At 66.4% G+C, this 18,710-nt stretch overlaps 1 protein-coding gene and 1 long non-coding RNA gene across 3 annotated transcripts; one reads left to right on the top strand and one right to left on the bottom strand.

The window, feature by feature from the left end:
* Positions 1-335: 335 nt before the first annotated feature.
* Positions 336-13,437, bottom strand: LOC123818008. Of its 2 annotated transcripts, XR_006785569.1 has the most exons (4): positions 13,301-13,437; positions 7,718-7,830; positions 941-1,068; positions 336-682 (listed from the first exon to the last, which is right to left on the bottom strand). It is a non-coding gene; the product is annotated as an uncharacterized LOC123818008 (long non-coding RNA). The 2 variants fall into 2 exon arrangements; XR_006785568.1 differs by having other exon boundaries at positions 671-1,068.
* On the top strand, positions 12,467-17,882 carry MNX1 (motor neuron and pancreas homeobox 1). Its single transcript, XM_045837862.1, has 3 exons — positions 12,467-13,433; positions 16,219-16,379; positions 16,931-17,882. Exons 1-3 carry the CDS (start codon positions 12,776-12,778, stop codon positions 17,294-17,296), a joined length of 1,185 nt encoding a protein of 394 aa, XP_045693818.1. The 5' UTR covers positions 12,467-12,775; the 3' UTR covers positions 17,297-17,882.
* Positions 17,883-18,710: the final 828 nt, after the last annotated feature.

Raw genomic sequence — 18,710 nt, 5'->3', positions numbered from 1 at the left:
TGGGCGAGTCCTGTTCATTATCTACGGGGACGGTGTTGACACAGTCCCGGGGCGGGACCGCACCCGAGCGGTCTGCACGCCGTGTCCGAGTTTGCATAATCTAATTGAGGCAAGGCTTCTAATTTGATTTTACTCGGAGCAATATGGGTTCAAATTGCCGTATAGATCCAGCACTGTTTGGCTTCTCGTCAATGATTCACGGCGCGGTAAGGTCCACCAGGCGAACGTGGCCGCTCCTCCTCCTGCCTGGGGCAGCATTCCACAATTCCTGGGGGCCCCCGCCTCCCCGCCCCCACCCCCTGCTGCTGGACACCCGGCCCCCTCCCCCTCTCAGGTTTCACTAGCTCTTGTCTAAGTCCGTTCCTCTGTGCCCGCCCCTCTCACCGCAGTGGGGGGGGGGAACGACCTCCCCCCAGCTTGGAGGGGCCCTGGAGGGGGGATGCCCGAGTGGGGAACAGACAGGCTGCAGCCCACAGCTGCCCGCCCCCACTTGGGGTCCACCTGAGGCGTGGCCAGAGGAGGACTTCGAAGATCTTGCTGCACCTGTCTTTTCCCCGCGGTTGGCTATGATTTTCTTCTGGTCTTATGTGCGTAGTTTTTATTTTGGCGTTTTAAATGTTGTCTTTAATTGTCTTTATGATTAACATATGAAGTCTGTCCAGAAGGCATCTAGCCATGTACTCTGAAAAACAGAGACGTTTATTGAAAAAGATACAAGACACAAGAAACATTGCACACAGGACAATGATGTTTCAGTCCCCTTCACAGCAGGCACCTTGGGACCTCACACGGTTCTCCTCGTCACCATCAGCTGCCTAGTTGCATGTTCCTGAACCTCATCGATGGTCTGAAATCACTCCCCTTTCACAGGTGACTTTAGTTTGGGGAAAAGCCAGAAGTCACAGGGCACCAAATCTGGGCTGTAGTGGGGCTGAGTCACCTGGGTGATCGGCTGTTTCTCCAAAACACTGTGCACGAGACGTGGTGCATGAGCAGGTGCATTGTTGTGAGGAAGCTGCCGGTCACCAGTCGTCCACAGCTGCAGCCTCTGAATCATGAAAATAGTTTCTGCGGAGGAAGGTTCAAGTTTAACACAAAACTGGATGCAGATTCGCTGCTCTGCTCGCTCACTCATTTTGAATGTGACAGCCACACAGTGCACACACGCTCACTCAACAGTGTCTACCGCCCCCACTGACGAGTACAGTGAAGTCGTCATTGTTCACACATGCGCATTCCAGTCCATGCTCCTCGGCTGCCAGCTCACATGCGATGTGGCGCAAACCGTTCTCGTCATATGGACGATGGGCTGCACACCCGACCCCCACGGAGAGCCGCCTCGCCCTCCTCCCCGCGCCCGAGCGTGCGTGGTCCGACCACGCGCTCCGCTCCACGTGGGCCTGCCCTCACCCCGAAGGAGTTCAGACCCAGGAGCACTGAGCGGCCCTCTAAGTAATTCCCTTTCCCTTCCCGACGGTGCCAAGCGGCTCAGTGGGTGCGTGCTGACTCGGACCCCGAGAGACAGCCTGCTCGGGACCAAGAGACCAGAGGGTGTGCATCTGAGCAGAGGAGGGACGCCGGGTTCTCCTCGCCAGCCCCAGGTGGCGCGCTCCCACGCCGTGTTTCAGGGGCCCGTCACCGCTCACGCGTCTGGCCGACGGCCCACCGCGCGAGGCCGTGGGGCCGTGGCCGGGCTGTCTCCGGCCGGCGCTCCGAGCGCACGCAGACTGCACATTGGAGGTGGAAAGGAAGCCCTCCCATGTCCCCGCAGGCAGAGCCCTGGCCGCAGGGGGCGCACTGCCCAGGACCCTCCCCATCGCCTGCCTCCAGACAGCCCTGGCCCGGCCAGAGAGAACAGGTGCGCCCGATGGGTTGGACCCCGCAGGGGGGCTCGGGCGAGGAAGGAGCCAGCCTGTCCTTTACACCCGCCCCCCCCCCCAAGGGTTATGGTCAGTCTCAGAGACTTGTGTGTTATTATTATTATTATTACTTTAATCTTCACCCGAGGTTATGTTTATTGCTGAGAGAGAGAGAGAGAGAGACAGAGAGAAACATCGATCGGTTGCCTCCTGCAGGAGCCGCAACCTAGGGTCACACCCACACCCTAGGTATGTGCCCTGACCGGGGATCGAACCACAGCCTCTCTGTGCAGGTACGACACTCCCGCCCACTGCGCCACCCGGCCAGGGCCGGCTGGATGTTTAGGAGGGCGGCATCACCAGCGCACTTGGTCGCCCCTCCGGCCGCCGGCACAGGTGCAGAGGGAAGGGGCTGCCCACTTCATCGGCCTGAGATCCTCTCCGCTCGAATCTGCCGTTGCACGGACACCCCACCTACCCAGCTGCCGGCTCTCCCCGGAGCAGGTGTCGCGCAGGTGTTCTCTGCGCAGAAGCCGTTTACACAGGCGCCCTGGCTGGGAGCCCGCCCGCAGGCTCTCCCCGGGCCCTGGGCAAGGCCCTCCCTCGCTCCCCCAGCTTCCCACGGCCTCGAGGGTCCGGACTTCGAATGCTAACGCTTCCCGGTCCTCCCCAAGCCAGCCTCGGGCCCGCATCAGCGAGGGGACGGGCGGGCGAGGAGGTGGAGGAGAGGGCGCCGGGTTTCTGGGGGAGGGGGCGCCGCGCTCGGGTCCTCAGCCGTCCCTGTTGCCGGGGGGGGGGCTTTCCCACCGGGGAGACGGGGGGAGGGAAGGGTCAGCGACGCGGAGACGCGCAGAAGGGGTTTGCCCCTTCGGTTCCTGGGAGGGGGGAGCTCCGGGGACGCTGGGCGGGAGGGAGGCCTGCTCGGTTCTGGAACAGCCACCCGTAGGCCCGGTGGGTGGCCCGAGGGGCGGGCGGGGCGCAAGGAGGGCGCCGCTCAGGCCTCCAGACGCAGGGAAGGGTCAGAAGCGAATCACCCGTCAGGTTCTGACCGTCCACCTGCCACCTCGGCCAGCGGGGCCCATGAGCCGGACGGAGGAGCAGGGACCGGGGGCGGGGACCCCGCCCCCATCCCCACCTCCTCCGCCCCAACCCGTTGCTCCGCAGGTGGAGGGGGGCTGGGGCTGGGGCAGGGGCGGGGCCAGAACAGGCTGGGGGCGGGGCGAGCAGGGGGTGGGGCCCGCTGGCGGGGTGGGGGGGGCGGGGCAGGCTCCCTCAAGAGGGTGGGGGCGCTGGCCCAAAGCAGCAGCCCCACAAGTCTTCCGGGAAGGGATTAGTTAACGGGCCCATTAATCAAGGAAAACAGGGTCCAGCCCCGGGTTAAGCTGGACTCCGGGCCCGAGGTTATGGGGAAACCGGTGTCCACCCCGCGGCCCCCAAAGCGCAGGGGGAGGGGGGGCACTGGGGGGAAGCCACCGTCCTGAGACGTGACTGAACGGCGGCGAAGGGGCGAGGCCGGGGGCAGGCGAGTGGACAGGCGCTGCGGACGGCCCTCCCTCCCCTGCGCCCCCTGGGCCCCTGCGCCCCACCTGACGGGGGACAGTGATGCCCAGCTGGAAACCTGAGGGTCCCACCCCCTGGCCTCCGGGGCAGCACCTCGCGGGGCTCCTCAGAGGGGCCTCCTGACCCAGAGCCCCCGGCGGGGGCCCGACCTCACACAGAAGGAAGCTCTATAAACACAGGCCGGGCCGGTGGGAGGGACGCGCGGACTGGGCCCCGGTGGCGCCCCCGCGCGCACCCGAGGGGCGGCCGGCGCGCATCCCGCCCGAAGTTGAAGACGGATGAGAACCAGTAGTTAAAACCCACATTATACAGTTCTGTCGGGTATAAAATTGCATGTGCTGACCCATATATTCTATCTGGAAACGGACTGGAGTCACTTAAAATATGGCAACGTCGATGGGACTAATTAATTGGAAATAAGAAACGAAAGAATACAATTAAACGAGAACAGAATCATTTTCTAATTTAATAGAGGGACATTTATAAAGATCACAAGCTAAAAGGCATCGAATGATTCTATCGACATGCTATTAAATCAGCCCCCGGGCCCCGGAGGGAGGAGGAGGAGGCAGGCCCAGCGTCCGGCGGCCCGGGGCGGGGTTGCCCCTCCACTGGCCAGTCCCGCGGGGTCCCCAGAACTGGCTGTCCCCCTGCCCACCGCTCAGCCCGGCCTCGGCCGGTGCCTTAGGCCCAAGGGTGCCTGTCCCCCAGTCTCAGCCTCCCCGAGGTTCGCAGATACATTACAACAAAATCACTAATTGGAAAATGAAATTGTCAATAAAGTAGCCCCCCCCACAGATACAATATCCTTAAATATTAAGATATTTTATTAGACCCATTTCCTAACAATAATTTATTGCAATAAAACAGACACCGCAGGTCCCCTTAAATTGTCTTTTCATAATGAATAAATTTAAGTGGGCTAATTAATATATAAACTAGCCCAATTTGTCAATTTGATTTGTATTTTAGTTAATTGTGAAAGTAATTACCACATGGTCAAATTAACAGCTTTCTGGAAATGACCAAGCCTGAGGTTTTATTTCCTTCCTGGGTGAAGAAAATTCATTTTTCCAAGCTCTTGATGTGATGAATAAAAGTCATAAATCTGGGTGATTGGTGCAGGCAGAGTCTAAATGGCTTCATATTTCATTTTAGGTTTAATAGAAATATTCATGCTCTGTTTTAATGAAATTAAATTGAGGGGGGATGGGGCCGGGAGGTGGCGGTGGCCGGGGCCTAAAGGGACGGTGCGCGCAGTCCTCCCCCCGGGGAGGGCCCGCAGCCAGGCCGCCTCCGCCGCCCGCCCGCCGCAGCTGCCGCCTTCGGGAGCCCAAGGCCCGGCCGGGCCGTGGGGGCAGCGACTCCAGAGCCCCAGCCCAGGGCGGCCCGTGCCCTCTCCCACGGCCGGCTGAGGTCGCTCAAGGTCAGGCCACCTGGGTGCAGGTGCGGTGCTGCCTCCGGTCACCACTCAGGCCCCAGCTGCCTGGGGAGGGCCAGGGCCTGCGTCCCTCTCCCCTCCGGGGCCTGGCGGGGACACGCGCAGAACAGGTGTTCTTGGACCGACACTTCGTGGGGCCCCCAGGGCCCTCGCTGCCCCCTCTGCCCCTGCAATACCCCGCTCGGCTCTCCGTCCTGAGCTCACCTCACCTTGAAGGTGGCCGGGAACAACCCGGGACCACCAGGGCCCCGGACCATCGCCCCAAAGCCTGGGCTACGAGGCCACTCCTCGGTCCTCAGAGAAAGTGGGGATGTCTTCAGACCCAGGAGCTTTGCCATATCCAATCCTGTCGCAGTTTGGGGGGGCACACGAGGTCTCCGGGGCGTCCCTGGGGGACCCCCAGGCCCCAGGATCATCCTGGCCCCGCAGCCCCCTTAATGGAGCTGATCTTGTGACTTGTTGATTTCCCCTGAGCAAATAAGGCTTTGATGCAGTTCCAGCCGGAGTGGTTAGCTGATGAATTGACAAAAACTAATCAGCTTTATTGGGAAACAGGTTAAGGGCGCGGGCGTGTCAATAATTCTCGGCCCGACCCGCTCATCCATTAAGCGCGGCAGGCTGATTAGAGTAGGAAGACCCTCTCGCGTCCTGCCCCGAAATTGCTTTCATAAACTCGCCATTATTAGCAGTCGGTGCAAGCAGCTCATTTAGAGAAGACACCGCGGGCGTGTCTCATCTATCACCCGGGTTTATGTATCATAATCTCATTTACAGAGTGTCGCAGTGTAATATGTGTTTTTGGCAACAGGCTTGGCCAGGCGCCTGGGCTGCGGCTCTTTGTAGCGGCACAGCGGGGGGCCTCCTGCCTCCCCGGACCCCCACCCCGGCCCGGGCGTGGGGGCGGCTGAGGACCGGAGCTGGGGGACGCTTCCCGGGTGGTGAGCCGGGACTGTTGGGAGCCGCCACACACACCCACACGCGTGCACACACGCAAGACTCTCACGGACGGTCGCACTGGCGCTCACGCCCCAGCTCCCTCCCCCGCTCCCTCCCCCGTGTGGCCCTGGCGAGAGGCCCAGTGTCAGGCTTTGCTCGGACCTCGGAGCCTGCCGGTTGGGAGTTCGAGGATCTGCCCCGCACCCCTCCCTCGCCCCCGCCCAGGAGCCCGGGCAGCCGCAGCCCGCTCAGCTGCACTCCTCGCGGGGCATGCGGCCTCGCTGGGCGCCGTCCAGGCCTCCGGGGACAGCCCCCTCCCAGAGGGCCTCTCGCCACCCTCCGCGGCTCCGAGGGCGGGGGGCCTGACCTTCCCTCTCCCGGGCGGCCGCCGTCCTCCCCTGGCGGCCGGGGCTCCGAGGCCCAGATGCGCGCGGCTGCTGGGAGCGGGCCACCTGTTCCTCGGTAATCAGTGTAATGGAAGGGCCCCGCCGCCGGCCCGCGCCCTGTTGCACGACAGACGGCGGAGGCCGCAGCCCCTCCGGCCTTTCACGGGGATTTCCCAGACGGGCTGAGGGGAGGCCGCGCGGGTCACCGGGGGCCGCTAACGAGTTCATTAGCCAAATGATACTGCCCGAGGCCGCGGGCCTGGAGAAGGAGGGGGCAGGGCGGGGGACGGGGTCCTCCCTGCCCCCCCTCCCCCTCCCCACCCCACCCCACCCCTCCACTCTCTCAGCCCCCAGCCCGGGAGGGGCCGCCTGCAGGAAAAGGGTGTCAGGCGGGAGAGGGCGCCCCAGACGCCGCAATCTCAGCGCCCACCTCCCGCCACCTGTGGCTCCGCGCGGAGGAGCCCCGCAGGGTCAAGGGCCGCGGAGGGGACTGGGGCTGAGCAGCGGCGGACCTGAGTCGGAGCCTGCGGGCCTTGGGCTGAGGGGTCGGGGGCACGGGGCCTGGGTTCCTCAGGGCCCGAGTGTGGGGTCCGTCTGCGGGAGGGGACACGAGTGTGCCGCTCACGGGGACCGGCTTGGGACAGCCTGGTGGTCCCTGGGGCTGCTGTGCGTGTCAGGGTGGGCGCGCAGGGTCTCCGATTCCCGCGGGAGGGAGGGAGGAGCCCCCGGCAGTTCAAACGGTGGGGTGGGCGGGGCTCCTCACGCAGCTGCCGCCCTCTCTCCCGCAGACCCCACCCCCACCAGCCCCAGGGGGGGCAAGGGCCCCCCCCCGCAGAACAGCCAAAATGTGCACACAGGACCCGGCCCCAAGCCTGCCCCAAGCCTGCGCTCTGTCCCTGGGCCTCCAACACGCACCTGCGGGCAGAGGCGGGGGCGGGCTTGGAAGAGGTGAACTTGACCGCAGGCACCGTTTGCCGTCTCGGGAGGAGACGCAGACCACTCTCGGGCGATCTCGTCCTCCCTCTCTCTCTCTCTCTCTCTCTCTCTCTCTCTCTGTCTCCCCCCTCCCCCTCCCCTCCCCCTCCCGCCCGCAGCCTCAGCTTCTGCCACCTCAGCAACTGCTAAATAGACCAATTAGTGGCGACTTCCTGCCATTACCCGCCGTGGAGCTGTACATTAGCGCGACTATCCAGCCGTAATTTCGCGGCCGACGGCACTAAAAAGTTCACGCGGCGAAGCGCGGAGGCGTCTGCGCCGTGTCTGTTGTTGTTATTTGTGTCCGTTCCCCGAGGACGCGCCCCAGCTGGGGTCAGCGGCCAGGTGGCCCCCGCCGCCCCCTGCCGGGGTGGGGAGGGGGGACGAGAAGGGGCCCGCGCAGCCTGGGCCGAAGCCGCCTACCTGCCCAGCTACGTGGAGCCCTGAGAAAGAGAGCCCTCCTGGAGGAGGGACACTTCCCGGTGTGCATGGGCCTCGGCTTTAAAATAAGTCACCCCCCCACGTCGGCTGGGGTGGGGGGGGCGGGGAGTCTCACTCACGGGGAACTGCAGGTCACAGCCGGGCTGGTTCTGAGAGGGCCCTCGGGCTGCAGCTGCAGAAGAAGCCGGCCTGGGCCGGGCGTTATAAACCTCGTTCCGAAGACAGGACGGACCTGCGGTGACAAAATGAAATGCCATCGAACCTCTCCCACAAAATGAGAGTCTTCTCCCAGAGGTGTTCTCTCTCCCCGTTGAGGGTGGTTGCCCCACAATGTGCTTGAAGGGGCTCGGACAAGCGGCCCCTTGCTGCCCGAGTCCTTGAGGGGGGCTGGGGTGTTCCCCCCACTCCTGGGGAACCTGGCTGGAGAGGCTCGGAGTGTCCCGGGTCGGAAGGAGAGCTGTGGACTAACTGGTGAGGACTCACCAGCTCAGCTCCCTGCCTGCAGGGCCCGGGCGGTGAGGCCCCCACACCAGGCCCAGACTCCCGGGGAGACCAGACCGCCCTGGGGCTGAGCATAGAACAAAAACATTTCGTGTCTGGAGTAATTTTCTAAAAATAGGGGGCCTGTCCGGTGGCCGGGTTTTTACTCATTGAAATCGTGCGGCCTCCCCTGGCCTTTACCAAACCAGCCGAGGGTCCCCGTGTGGGCAGGCCGTCCGTCCACAGCCAGGCCTGGGCCCGGGGCTGAGGGGGCTCCCCCAGATGCCGGGATGGTGGTGACGCGAACCCAGGCGTCAAGGTCGAGGCGGACAGGGAGGGGCCGAGGGGAAAGGCACCCAGCGCGACCAGACGTGGGGACGCGCTGAGAGGAAGGGGACCTCGGGTCGGAGCAGAGGCTCTGCTCTGCGGGCTCCCGTCCTCCCCTGACCCTTTGAAGGCCAGCGCAGGGGTCAGGGAGGAGGTTAGCAGATCAAAGCCTAAAGCTAAGGCCTCGACACCTGAAGCCCCCGCAGCTCTGCTGGGGGCGGAGACACCTGCGGGGATCCCCGCCCCTGTGCTCGCCCTCCGGTGACCCCAGCGGGCGCGCAGGTCCCTGCTCCGGGCGGGGAGCATCCTCCGCGGGGTTCCCCGCACCGGCTCTCCCCGGGCAGGGCCGCTCCGCACCCACGGGTCCGCACTGCCTCCAGCCAGCACCTTCGCTGGTGACACGGCCGCCTGGGGTCCGGTGCCACCGCCGCCCGAGCTCAGGCCCTGACCCCCGGCAGGTTGCGTAAGGCCCCAGAGCCCGTTTCCCGAAGGAAACCCCGAGAGGCTAAACGGCCGCCCAGTTTAACTGAAGGACACCGCCCCCCAGAACACGAGCTCAGCAGGTCAGGCCGAGTGAGCTGCGTGCAGCCCGGGGTGTCCGGCGTGGGAACCTCGGCTCCGGAACAGGTGGGAGGCGCCAAGGAGTCTCCCGCTCAGGGCGCAGCCACCGGCACCTTCCTGGGGCGCCGGGCGGTTACCCGCTCCGTGCACCTGCCCCACTTCACACGCAAGGAAGCGGCAGCACACGGCAAAGCCAATGCCTGTGTGCTACCTCTGACCCCGTCCACACACCCCTCGGCGCGTTTGTGTGGAAGAAGCTTCCAAACACGGAGGCTGCAGGGGGCTGGGTTTTGCACAGTGGAATGCGGCAGCATTCCCCTGACCTTTTAACAAATACGTAAATGCGCATTTCCCAACGGGACTGGGCATGCGACTGTTTGTATAACCCCCCGATTCTCCTCTCTGGGGAGTGGGAGAAAGGGCGGAGGCGGGAGCATTCGGAACCCCGGAGGAAGACCGTCTGGAAGAGAAAGGAAGGGCCAGGATGGGAGCCCGGCTGCCGGAAGTCACACCAGGCCTGCGGGGCTGGAGGCCGCCCTGGGCCAAGGGCGAGAGGAGCCACCGGAGGGAGCCCCGGGGCGGCCCTCTCGCTGGAGCAAGCCCGTGGTCTCCCACCGCAGCGCGCCGGGCTCTGGCCTGCCTCCCATCTTCAAAGGCAGCTGGGCTGGGCCAACGCAGAGGCCGGAAACTGGAAATGGGAAGGCCCCCCCGCCCCCGCCTCCGGCCTGTGCCCCCCCTCACCACACTCTCTTCCCGGGCGGTGAACCCCACAAAGGCCGCACCTTCCCAGACCGCTCCCTCTGTCCCCGCGCAGCGGCACAGCGAGAGCCTCCAACACTATTCACGCCTTCTTGACCTCTGCATGGTCCCACGGAAGCCCCTGAGTGCCCCGGAGTCCACGGGGTCTAACGCGGACTTTTCTAGACAAAGAAATAGAAATTCACCAGAATAAAGGAGTGTGGACATCCAGGGTGGCCCTGCAGTTGGAGGGCCAGCCGGGACTGGCCATCCTGGGCAGGCCCAGTCCTCTGCGGTCACCTCCCTGGGCCCCGCCCGTGTACGGGGGAGGGGGAGAGGGGCGGGGGGTGGGGGGCTAAACCAGGTGAATCTGAGCCTGGGCTTCCTGTCTGTGCGCCTGGAAGTGCTCGCAGCTTGACTGGCGGTGGGGGGCACAAGAGGGGGGGGGGGGTTTTCGTCATTCGACAGCACCCTGCGGTGGGACGAGGGCCGTGGAGGGAGCCCCCCGGGAGTCATAAAACACAAGGGCTTTGTTGAGGGAGGGGGTGCTTGGTGAGCCTGGCCTGCTCACCCGTCCCCAGAGGAAAGGGCCTGGGGCCCTGGCAGTGGCCGCTCTGGGGGAATTTGGTGGGCAGTCACTCCCCGCCCCCAGCCTCCCCGGTCTGGTCGGTGGGTGGCAGCCCCCGGGACCAGCGGACCTGTCCCAGCAGACAGACAGTCGGAGGGAGAGGTGAGGAGACCCCGAAGGCCTGTGGGCCTAGGAGCTCAGCTCTCCGTGTGGGTGTGTGTGTGGGGGGGGGTCACAATGGCTCTCTCTCGAAGGGAGGCCGATGACGCCTTTCTGAGAAGGATGAAGGGCTTCCTGCTTGGACAGGTGGCTCTCAGCATCGCAGGCCTCTGCAGAGCCCCTCTCCCCCCAGGGCACCGGGCCGGGGGCGAAGGGGACACCGGGGTGGGATGCTGGAGGGCCGAGCCGGGAGCGGGTGGCCCCTGCAGCCACACCTGGGCCCAGTCCCAGTTCTGAGGCTGAACAGGTCGCTGGCGAGGCCAGTCTCAAACCGCGCTGGCCCTGCCCTCTATGAAATGGAGACTGAGGGAGATGATTCTAGAAAGCTCTTGGGCACATAGAAATGGGTGTGTCCCCTGCTTGCCGCGTAGAGGCTGCATTTTTATTTCCTCACAAAGATGTCATCGGAAGACAGAAACCCCCCGTAAACGCTGTCTTTCCCGTCTGCAAGGCGACGACGCTGGGTTTGCAGCGCTGCCCGACAGTCGCTGCAGGTCACGGTGGCCCAGGGCACCCTCCCAGTCACCAGCCACCCCTGGGTGTCTCTGAACCACCCGCCTGTCAGGACAAAGAAACACGACTCCCAACCAAGAACCCCTGCAACTGACTCTCACAGAGGTAACAGGCCTTTTGAGGGAAAACAACACAGTCCCTACACAGTATTATATTACCTTTGGGAAAAAAAAATCCCTCCTGTGGCAACCGGACCTGCTAATTTTGCAGCGTTCCTGGCTCAGAGTGCGTCCCGCGCTCTGCCCCCCCCCCACCCCCAGGCCCTGCCTGCCCTGCGTTCACCTCTCAGCGGCCCGGGAGCCGGGCTTCCAGAACCTGACCCCCGGACCCAGCGTCCCCACACCTGTCTCGGGAGGTAGCTGGCTCTAATGGCGCTATTGACAAAGCCCAGTGTTGGGGTTACCTGCGCGGTGATTCCTTCCGCGTAGAAAAGCCCTTGTGAGTGCTTTTACTGTAAATATTTGAGACATGGGGGATGGGTGGGAGAGACGGGCCTGGATTCTCACGCCACTACCTTGCCCAGCCTTCCGGCCGGTTTCCCAGGACGCACGCTGCAGCCAGGAGAAGGACACCCACAGCGACACCGGGCCTGGGTCAGCGCGACCAGCCGCTGGGCAACGCCTGCCCCCCAGGCGGAGGCAGGCCCAGTGTCCTGTCAGCCCCAGGGGATCCCCTGGCAGAGGGGAGGAAAGGGCTGCCACCGCGGACCTGCTGCATGCGAGGGCGGCAGGTCTCCAGGCCGACCCGGGCCTGCAGGCCGCAGGCGTGCAGACGCTGCCCTCTGCGCCCGGGCCTGGCAGGGGCTCGCGGCGACTTCTGTGGAGGACCGCAAACTGACGCGCACAGGCGGAAGGACGCGCCCCACACACGACCCCTGAAATGCACAGCACTCCCCAGAGGAGGTGAGAAGGCTCCACCTGCAGAGGACTGGAGACAGGGACACAAACCGCTCCTGCGCGCCGCGGACACCCGGGAGCGAGGCTTGGGGACCCGGGTGGGCCTTCTCTGCGCTGCAGCCTCTGAGCAGGGCGGCTGGCTCTGGAAGCAGCGTGGGCGCCCGGACGCAGCAGTGGACAAACTCCCCCGCTGGCGAGGCGGCGGGAGAGGACGCGCTCTGCTGGCCCTAGGGGACGCGGGCCCAGAGCGGGAACGAGTGTGTCTGGGAGTCTGGAGTTTGGCAGCCATCGGGGGGTACCCCGGGCACCCGGGGTTGCCAGTGCTCGTCGCCCTGCTCAGCACCCCAAGGGAAGCGAGCGGAGACCCTGGGTTGCGCCTCGGAGCTCTCCAACCCCTGATCGCTGTCTCCTCCCCGCCACCCCAGTCGACACCCCGGGCTGTTTAGGACCCCGCGGCGCAGGGGCGGGGCGGCGGGCGGCCGCGACGGTGACAGGTGCGCCCTTCGACCAATGGCCGGGCCGGCGCCCCTCCCCGGGCCCCCCCGCGCGCGCCAATCCGCAGCCGCGTTGCGCTTCAAGTGCGCGCAGGGGCGCGGGTCCCCAGCACGGCGCCAGCGGCCTCCGCCCGGCGCCCCAGCACTCGCGTGGAGTTTGTGCGAGCGCGTGGGAGCGCGGCCGGGGCGGGGCCCTCGCGGAGGAGGCTCTGGACATGGTCACTCTCGGCTGAGTTTCCGGCGGCGACTTTGATTATTGGCAAATAATCATCGTAACAACACCGAGCCCTCGGGCTTGCCACGCCACGCACAGACTCCGCGCCACCGCACACGGCCGCGTCACCCGCCACCCGGCCCCGACCGCCAGCCCCTCCCGAGCCGATGGAAAAATCCAAAAATTTCCGCATCGACGCGCTGCTGGCGGTGGACCCCCCGCGAGCGGCCTCGGCGCAGACAGCGCCGCTGGCCCTGGTCACCTCGCTCGCGGCCGCCGCTTCTGGCCCGGGCGGCGGCGGGGCGAGCAGCGGGGCGAGCGGCGGCTGCAGCCCCACGTCCTCGGAGCCGCCCGCGGCGCCGGCCGACCGCCTGCGAGCCGAGAGCCCGTCGCCGCCGCGCCTGCTGGCCGCGCACGGCGCGCTGCTGCCCAAGCCAGGATTCCTGAGCGCGGGCGGCGCCGGCGGCGGGCCCGGGGCGCCGCACCACCACGCGCACCCAGGCGCCGCCGCCGCCGCTGCCGCCGCCGCCGCCGCGGGGAGCCTGGCGCTGGGGCTGCACCCAGGGGGCGCGCAGGGCGGCGCGGGGCTCCCGGCGCAAGCGGCGCTCTACGGCCACCCGGTCTACGGCTACTCGGCGGCAGCGGCGGCGGCCGTCCTCGCCGGCCAGCACCCGGCGCTCTCCTACTCGTACCCGCAGGTGCAGGGCGCGCACCCCGCGCACCCCGTCGACCCCATCAAGCTGGGCGCCGGCACCTTCCAGCTGGACCAGTGGCTGCGCGCGTCCACCGCGGGCATGATCCTGCCCAAGATGCCCGACTTCAACTGTGAGTGCCGCGCGGCCCTCGGGCCCGGGGAGGGAGAAAACTCGGGGTAGGGGCTCCGGGCAGACGGTTCTCTCGCGCTTCCATCCGCCTCCACCGGGCACCGCCCTCCTCTGGCTCTCCGCTCCGCCGAGGTAGCTCTGCCCGCGCCTCGCTCTGCCCGGGGCCTGCGAGGACTCGTGCGGGCCGCGCGGTGCCGGATCGGCAGCGAGTTATTAAAATGGCCACGCGCGGACCTTGCCTTCTCTCTCTCTCTCTCTCTGTCTACGGTTAGAGGCAGCTGGAGGAGTGAGGCTGAAATCTAATGATTAACCGGCAGGCCGGGGGAGAAGGAAGTGGACGGGGAAGGAGCGGCTCTCGGCGTCCTGCGTTGGGCGGGCCTGGGGGTCGGGAACCGGGCGCTCCCATCCCGGGAGACAGGCGTGACTTCGCCCCACATTCCGGGGTCCGGAGAGACCCCGGTCCCTCCCAGAGGCAGGGAGAGCGCCGCGAGCAGCCGGAGGTTCGCGGGCTCTGCGACGCCAGGGCCTCCGGGCCTTCCCCGCGCTCTCCCTGCCTCTGGAAGGGCACTGAGTCCAGGGTGCGAGCGGAGAAGGCGGCTGGGCGGACTTGACCCCCGCGGGGACGCACGGCCCACTTGGACGGGGAGAGGCCCCTCCTTTAGGGACCCCACCACAGGGACTCTATGCGGCAGGTGCCCGTTTTGAATTGGGGGTGCCGGGCACAGAAGCAAACCTCCTCCCCTAGGTAGGAGAGAGGGAGGGCCGGCCGCCTCCAGCACCGAGAACCGGTGGACGGGGAGCCATGTGCCCGCCATCTCCCGGGGCGGGACAACCGGCCCAGGCCCGCCCTGGCTTTCCGGCTCCGGGGGCTGCCTGCTGTGGAGAGTCTGGGTCTCCTGGCCACCCCACCCGCGAGGCTCACAGGAAGATGCATAAGGGTTGTGCTTCCAGCGCCCGACACCCAAACAAAGAGACCCCATTGTTTCTGTCTGAGTGGGTTTGTTTAGACTGAGGAGATGCAGGCAGGGCAGAGGGAGAAAGCCACAGAGAAAACAGAAATAAACACGTGCCAGGACTCGGATCCCCCTGTCGGAGGCCGCGGCTGGGGCTACACAGAGAAGAGCCGGCCCCCGAGGGCTGCAGGAGTCACAGCCCCGTGAGAAACCCCGGCCAGGCCGCTCACTGTTTGCCTGCGGCCGCCTGGCCTCCCTGCCCGGCTCTGCTCCCGCCCTTCCCACTGGGGAGCCGGCCACTCCCCCGTGAGCCCCAACAAAGGAGAGGGAAAGCTCCCTCTCACCTCTCTGGGGGGGGGGGCTGCCGCCTCAGACACAGGTGGTCTCCGGTCAGCCAAACCCAGGGTGCGCCCGGGGGCCTGGTGCCCAGCACACCCCTTCTCGTGGAGTTCTCCTTCCGACCCGCCTTTCCCCAGAGCCTGGGACGCACAGCCCCCCACTGTGGGGGGGGGGAGTCTTGGTTTCCACACTGGCCCCCAGGGGTGCTGGGTGCCGAAGCCCCCCAGCCGCTGCCTCCGGCCTTCAGGGAGCCCAGGGTCACCCGGGAAACTGCTCAGAGCCACGTCCCTGCGCCAGCGCACTTCGCTCATCTCCGGCTCCAAATCTTGACCCCGAGGCGGCCGACGGGACGCCCCGGCGGCTCGCAGTCCAGAGAGGAATGCGGGCTCGAGCCCTGGGGGGCCGTCCGGAGCCGGCTGGGGTGTGGAATGTACGTGGGGCGCCTCTGCGGCCGCCGGCCGGAAAGACCCGTTCGGTCCCTTTCATCGGCCGGCCGTCTCTGCTGTGGGACAGCATTTCCCAAAGGGTCCCTCCGGAGCCCGGGTTTTAATTAAAGTCGTCCCGCATTGTCGAGGTGGGAATCCGGGCCTTGTTTGGCTTAAAGCAGGGGGCGGGGGCCTCCCATAAAGCAAATTGCCCTTCCCGGGGGAGCCGCTCCCCCGCGGCCGGCCGGCCTCTTTTCTTCTCTCTCCCCTTTTATTGTCGGACGCCGGTCGGGCCCCTGGGAAATCAAGGGAAGTCTCGTTGTGGAGCCATAAAACTCCCTGTGCTGCAACCGCGTGGGATCGTGTAAATAAAGTGGGGGATCCCCTTCAGGGCCCGGAAAGCAGAGTGTCCCCGGCCCCGGTCTTTCATTTGCATAATGAGAATCCTCCGGAAAAGGAGTCCAGTCTCCTCCAAAGTCCAGTCCCTCCGCACCCGCGCCCTGGGGGCGGGTTGTCAAGAAAACATTTTCAAGGAGGGAAGGTCTCTGCTTAACACTCCCGTGCAGGGCCAGGGTTAGTCCCTTCCTTCCTCCCTTCCTTTCACTCCTTCCCTTTCTCCTCCACCCTTTGCACTTAAGGAGCCTGCACAGCCCCCGGCTGGGGAAGAAGCGGTGATTCCGGGGAGGCCGTTTGGATCTCGGCCTGAGTTGAGGGAGGCGGGTGAGGAGTGGGAGGGGGTGCATCCTTCAGGCCTCTGCTTCTGGCCTTTGCGACCCTTCTTTCTGCCAGCGCCCCCCTCCCCCCAGGTGGGGAGGGTGTACCTGGGCAATAGGCTCTTCTGAATCAGACACCCAGGCCCCAAAAGGTCGGGCCCCATCGAATCTGAGCCGGCCGGTTGCACCCAGCCTCCGGGGCCTGGGCTGCCGCTGACCGGGCCCCTGGCGAGGGGCCGCTGGCGTTGAGGGGAGAGGTGTCCCGCTGCAGGCCCCGAGTCGGGGACCCTGGGGTGGGAGGGCAGCCCGGCTGCGCCTCCTCACGCCCGCCCCCCCCCCCGCCGCCGCCCCCGCAGCCCAGGCGCAGTCGAACCTGCTGGGGAAGTGCCGCCGTCCCCGCACGGCCTTCACCAGCCAGCAGCTGCTGGAGCTGGAGCACCAGTTCAAGCTCAACAAGTACCTGTCGCGGCCCAAGCGCTTCGAGGTGGCCACGTCGCTGATGCTCACGGAGACCCAGGTGAGCGAGCTGCCCGCCCCGGCGCCCGGCACCTCCCGGCCTCGGGGGCACTGTCCCCTCTGCACCCCACCCTGCGGCCCGCCTCGGAGCACCCGGATTTGCTCCCTTCCCGCCGTGGGGTGTGGGTCAGTGTAGGGGAGCGTGCACGGGCCGGCCGGGCCAGGACTCAGCCTCTGCGCCCCGGGGTCTCACTGGGTAGGTTGGGGCGAGGCCCAGGGAGCCGCATTTGCACGCCCCTGCCCTTCCGGGCCCTGAAGCAGGGGCCCAGGCCACCATCAGAGACAGTCTGTTCCAGAGAGAGAGAGCAGGGAACGTCTTGAGATCCGCAGCCTCGCACAGCTGCCCTGGCCTTCCTCTGCAGAACCGGGGTGCTCCCCCCACCCCCCACCCCCGCCCGGTCGGGGTCTCCAGCCCGTGCCCGGCTCCGGGTAGGAGCGCAGCGGCCCCTGGAGTGGGAGTCCTGCGGCCTGAACCTCGCTCGCGGCGGGGACTCGGGACGGAAGGGGGCGGAAGGGAAGGGGGCAGCGTCTGACCGGCCCCTGTGCCCGCAGGTGAAGATCTGGTTCCAGAACCGGCGGATGAAGTGGAAACGCAGCAAGAAGGCCAAAGAGCAGGCGGCGCAGGAGGCGGAGAAGCAGCGGGGCGGCGGGGCGGCGGGCAGAAGCGGCGCGGCGGCGGCGGAGGACCCGGGCGACGAGGGGCTGCTGCTGGGCCCGCCGGCGCCTGCGGACAAGGGCGGCGCGCGGCGCCTGCGGGACTTGAGGGACAGTGACCCCGAGGACGACGAGGACGACGAGGACGAAGACCATTTCCCCTACAGCAACGGCGCCGGCGCGCACGCCGCCTCCTCCGACGGCTCCTCCGGGGCCGACTCCCCGCCCCCCAGGCCGGGGCACCAGCCCCCGCCGCCCCAGTAGGACCCGGGCCAGCGGCGACGGGCACGCAGGGATGCCTGGACGCCGCGGCCTCGCGCCTTTCTCGGCCCCCACCGCCGGGCCCCCAGGTCCCGCTGCGCCCTGGGGGGGGGGCGCTGCCCGCGTGGGCCGCAGCCCCGCTCTGCCCTTCCGTGGACAGAGAGGCAGGCCCAGACGGGCTCCGACTCCAACTCTTGTTCTTATCGGTTTAATTTAGGGTAGTGTTGGGGGGCGGTGTCTGCGAGGAGAGCCGGAGCCGCCAGGGGCGGCCTCCCAGCGTCCCCGCCCGGAGCGGACAAGGCGGAAACCTACAGTGTTAAACGGCCTCGAAACTTGAAACCTTCTCTGGAAACGACATTCTGCTGAGTCCTGAAAAGAGGGGAAAAAAAAATGTTTTGTGCTTATGTATCTTAGCGGGGAAAACGATGTCGTGGGCGCGCAGACTGCTGGGAATCTCCAAACCGCACTGTCTTTATTTTTGTACATTGTATTTATATGTAAAGAAGAAACGTCTACCTATGCATGCTAAATTATTTAGCTCCTCCCATCGTCCACGGTGGAATGTAAAATAAATTGGTTTTTTACTGGATCCGCGTGCGGAGGGGTCTCTGGCGGGGGAGTTGTGGCACCGCCGCGGCAGTTTCTGTGGTGGAGGGTGGTGGCCCCCGCCCTCCCCGGGGCGGTTCCCAGCGGGAGGTGAGACCCCGGGCCTCGGCTCGCAGCCGGGTGTGAGGACCGCCTCCTCCTTCTGGGCCCTGCGCGGGCGGGGAACTGGATTCCGCTGCCCGCGAGCCGCAGGTGCGAAGTGCCGGGAAAAGCACCTGAGGCCAGGTGTGCGCGTGTCCGGATGCCTGGCTCGCATCTGTCCCGGAGGCCGAACCCCAGGAGAGCGACTCGGGGCCTCTGTGTGTGTGTGTTTTCGGGCTTCCTCGAGGGTCGTCTGGCTTCCCCCGCGCTCCCGAAACGGAAACACCCTCTGAGGGTTCAGAGAAGAAGCCGGGCTGGCCCCTGGGGGTCGGTGTGGCGGGGAGCCCGCCAGCGCGCGTATCCCCCACGGGGTCGCGGAGGGCTGCGCTTCTCCCGCCCCAGCGAGGAGCCTCCCGAGCGCCGGCCCGGACCGGTTTCCTGGGACCTGCGCGCAAACACCCGCGCGGACGGAGAAGGCGACAGAGCGGCTTCGCGCCCGGGCTGCTCCGGGTTAACACACCGCGGCGGCGCGCCATCAATCACCCGCCGGCCGCGCATGTGTGCCGCACATGCGGGCCGCGTGCGCCCTGCCCGCGCCCCGGCCCCCGCCGCCTGCCGGGCCGGGCCTCTCCCGGGCCTGGAGGCACTCCGCGCCGGGGACGCCGCTCCTCTTTCTCCCTGCTTCGTGCCTTTCTCCTTCCTTCTCCCACCCGGCGCCCGGGCGCGGGGC

The sequence above is a fragment of the Phyllostomus hastatus genome, unplaced genomic scaffold (genome assembly GCF_019186645.2).
Source record: "Phyllostomus hastatus isolate PE091 unplaced genomic scaffold, TTU_PhHast_1.1 phas_contig_244, whole genome shotgun sequence".
NCBI lineage: Eukaryota > Metazoa > Chordata > Mammalia > Chiroptera > Phyllostomidae > Phyllostomus > Phyllostomus hastatus.
The sequence above is the reverse complement of the archived record's forward strand: the minus strand, read 5'-3'. Positions and strand labels throughout refer to the sequence as shown.

What these genes read in the sequence shown, in the direction of transcription:
- MNX1 (XM_045837862.1), top strand. Translation starts at nt 12,776, where the DNA reads ATGGAAAAATCCAAAAATTTCCGCATCGACGCGCTGCTGGCGGTGGAC. An exon ending in CAAGATGCCCGACTTCAACT is followed by an intron (nt 13,434 to 16,218) that starts GTGAGTGCCGCG and finishes CCGCCCCCGCAG; the next exon opens with CCCAGGCGCAGTCGAACCTG. An exon ending in TGATGCTCACGGAGACCCAG is followed by an intron (nt 16,380 to 16,930) that starts GTGAGCGAGCTG and finishes CTGTGCCCGCAG; the next exon opens with GTGAAGATCTGGTTCCAGAA.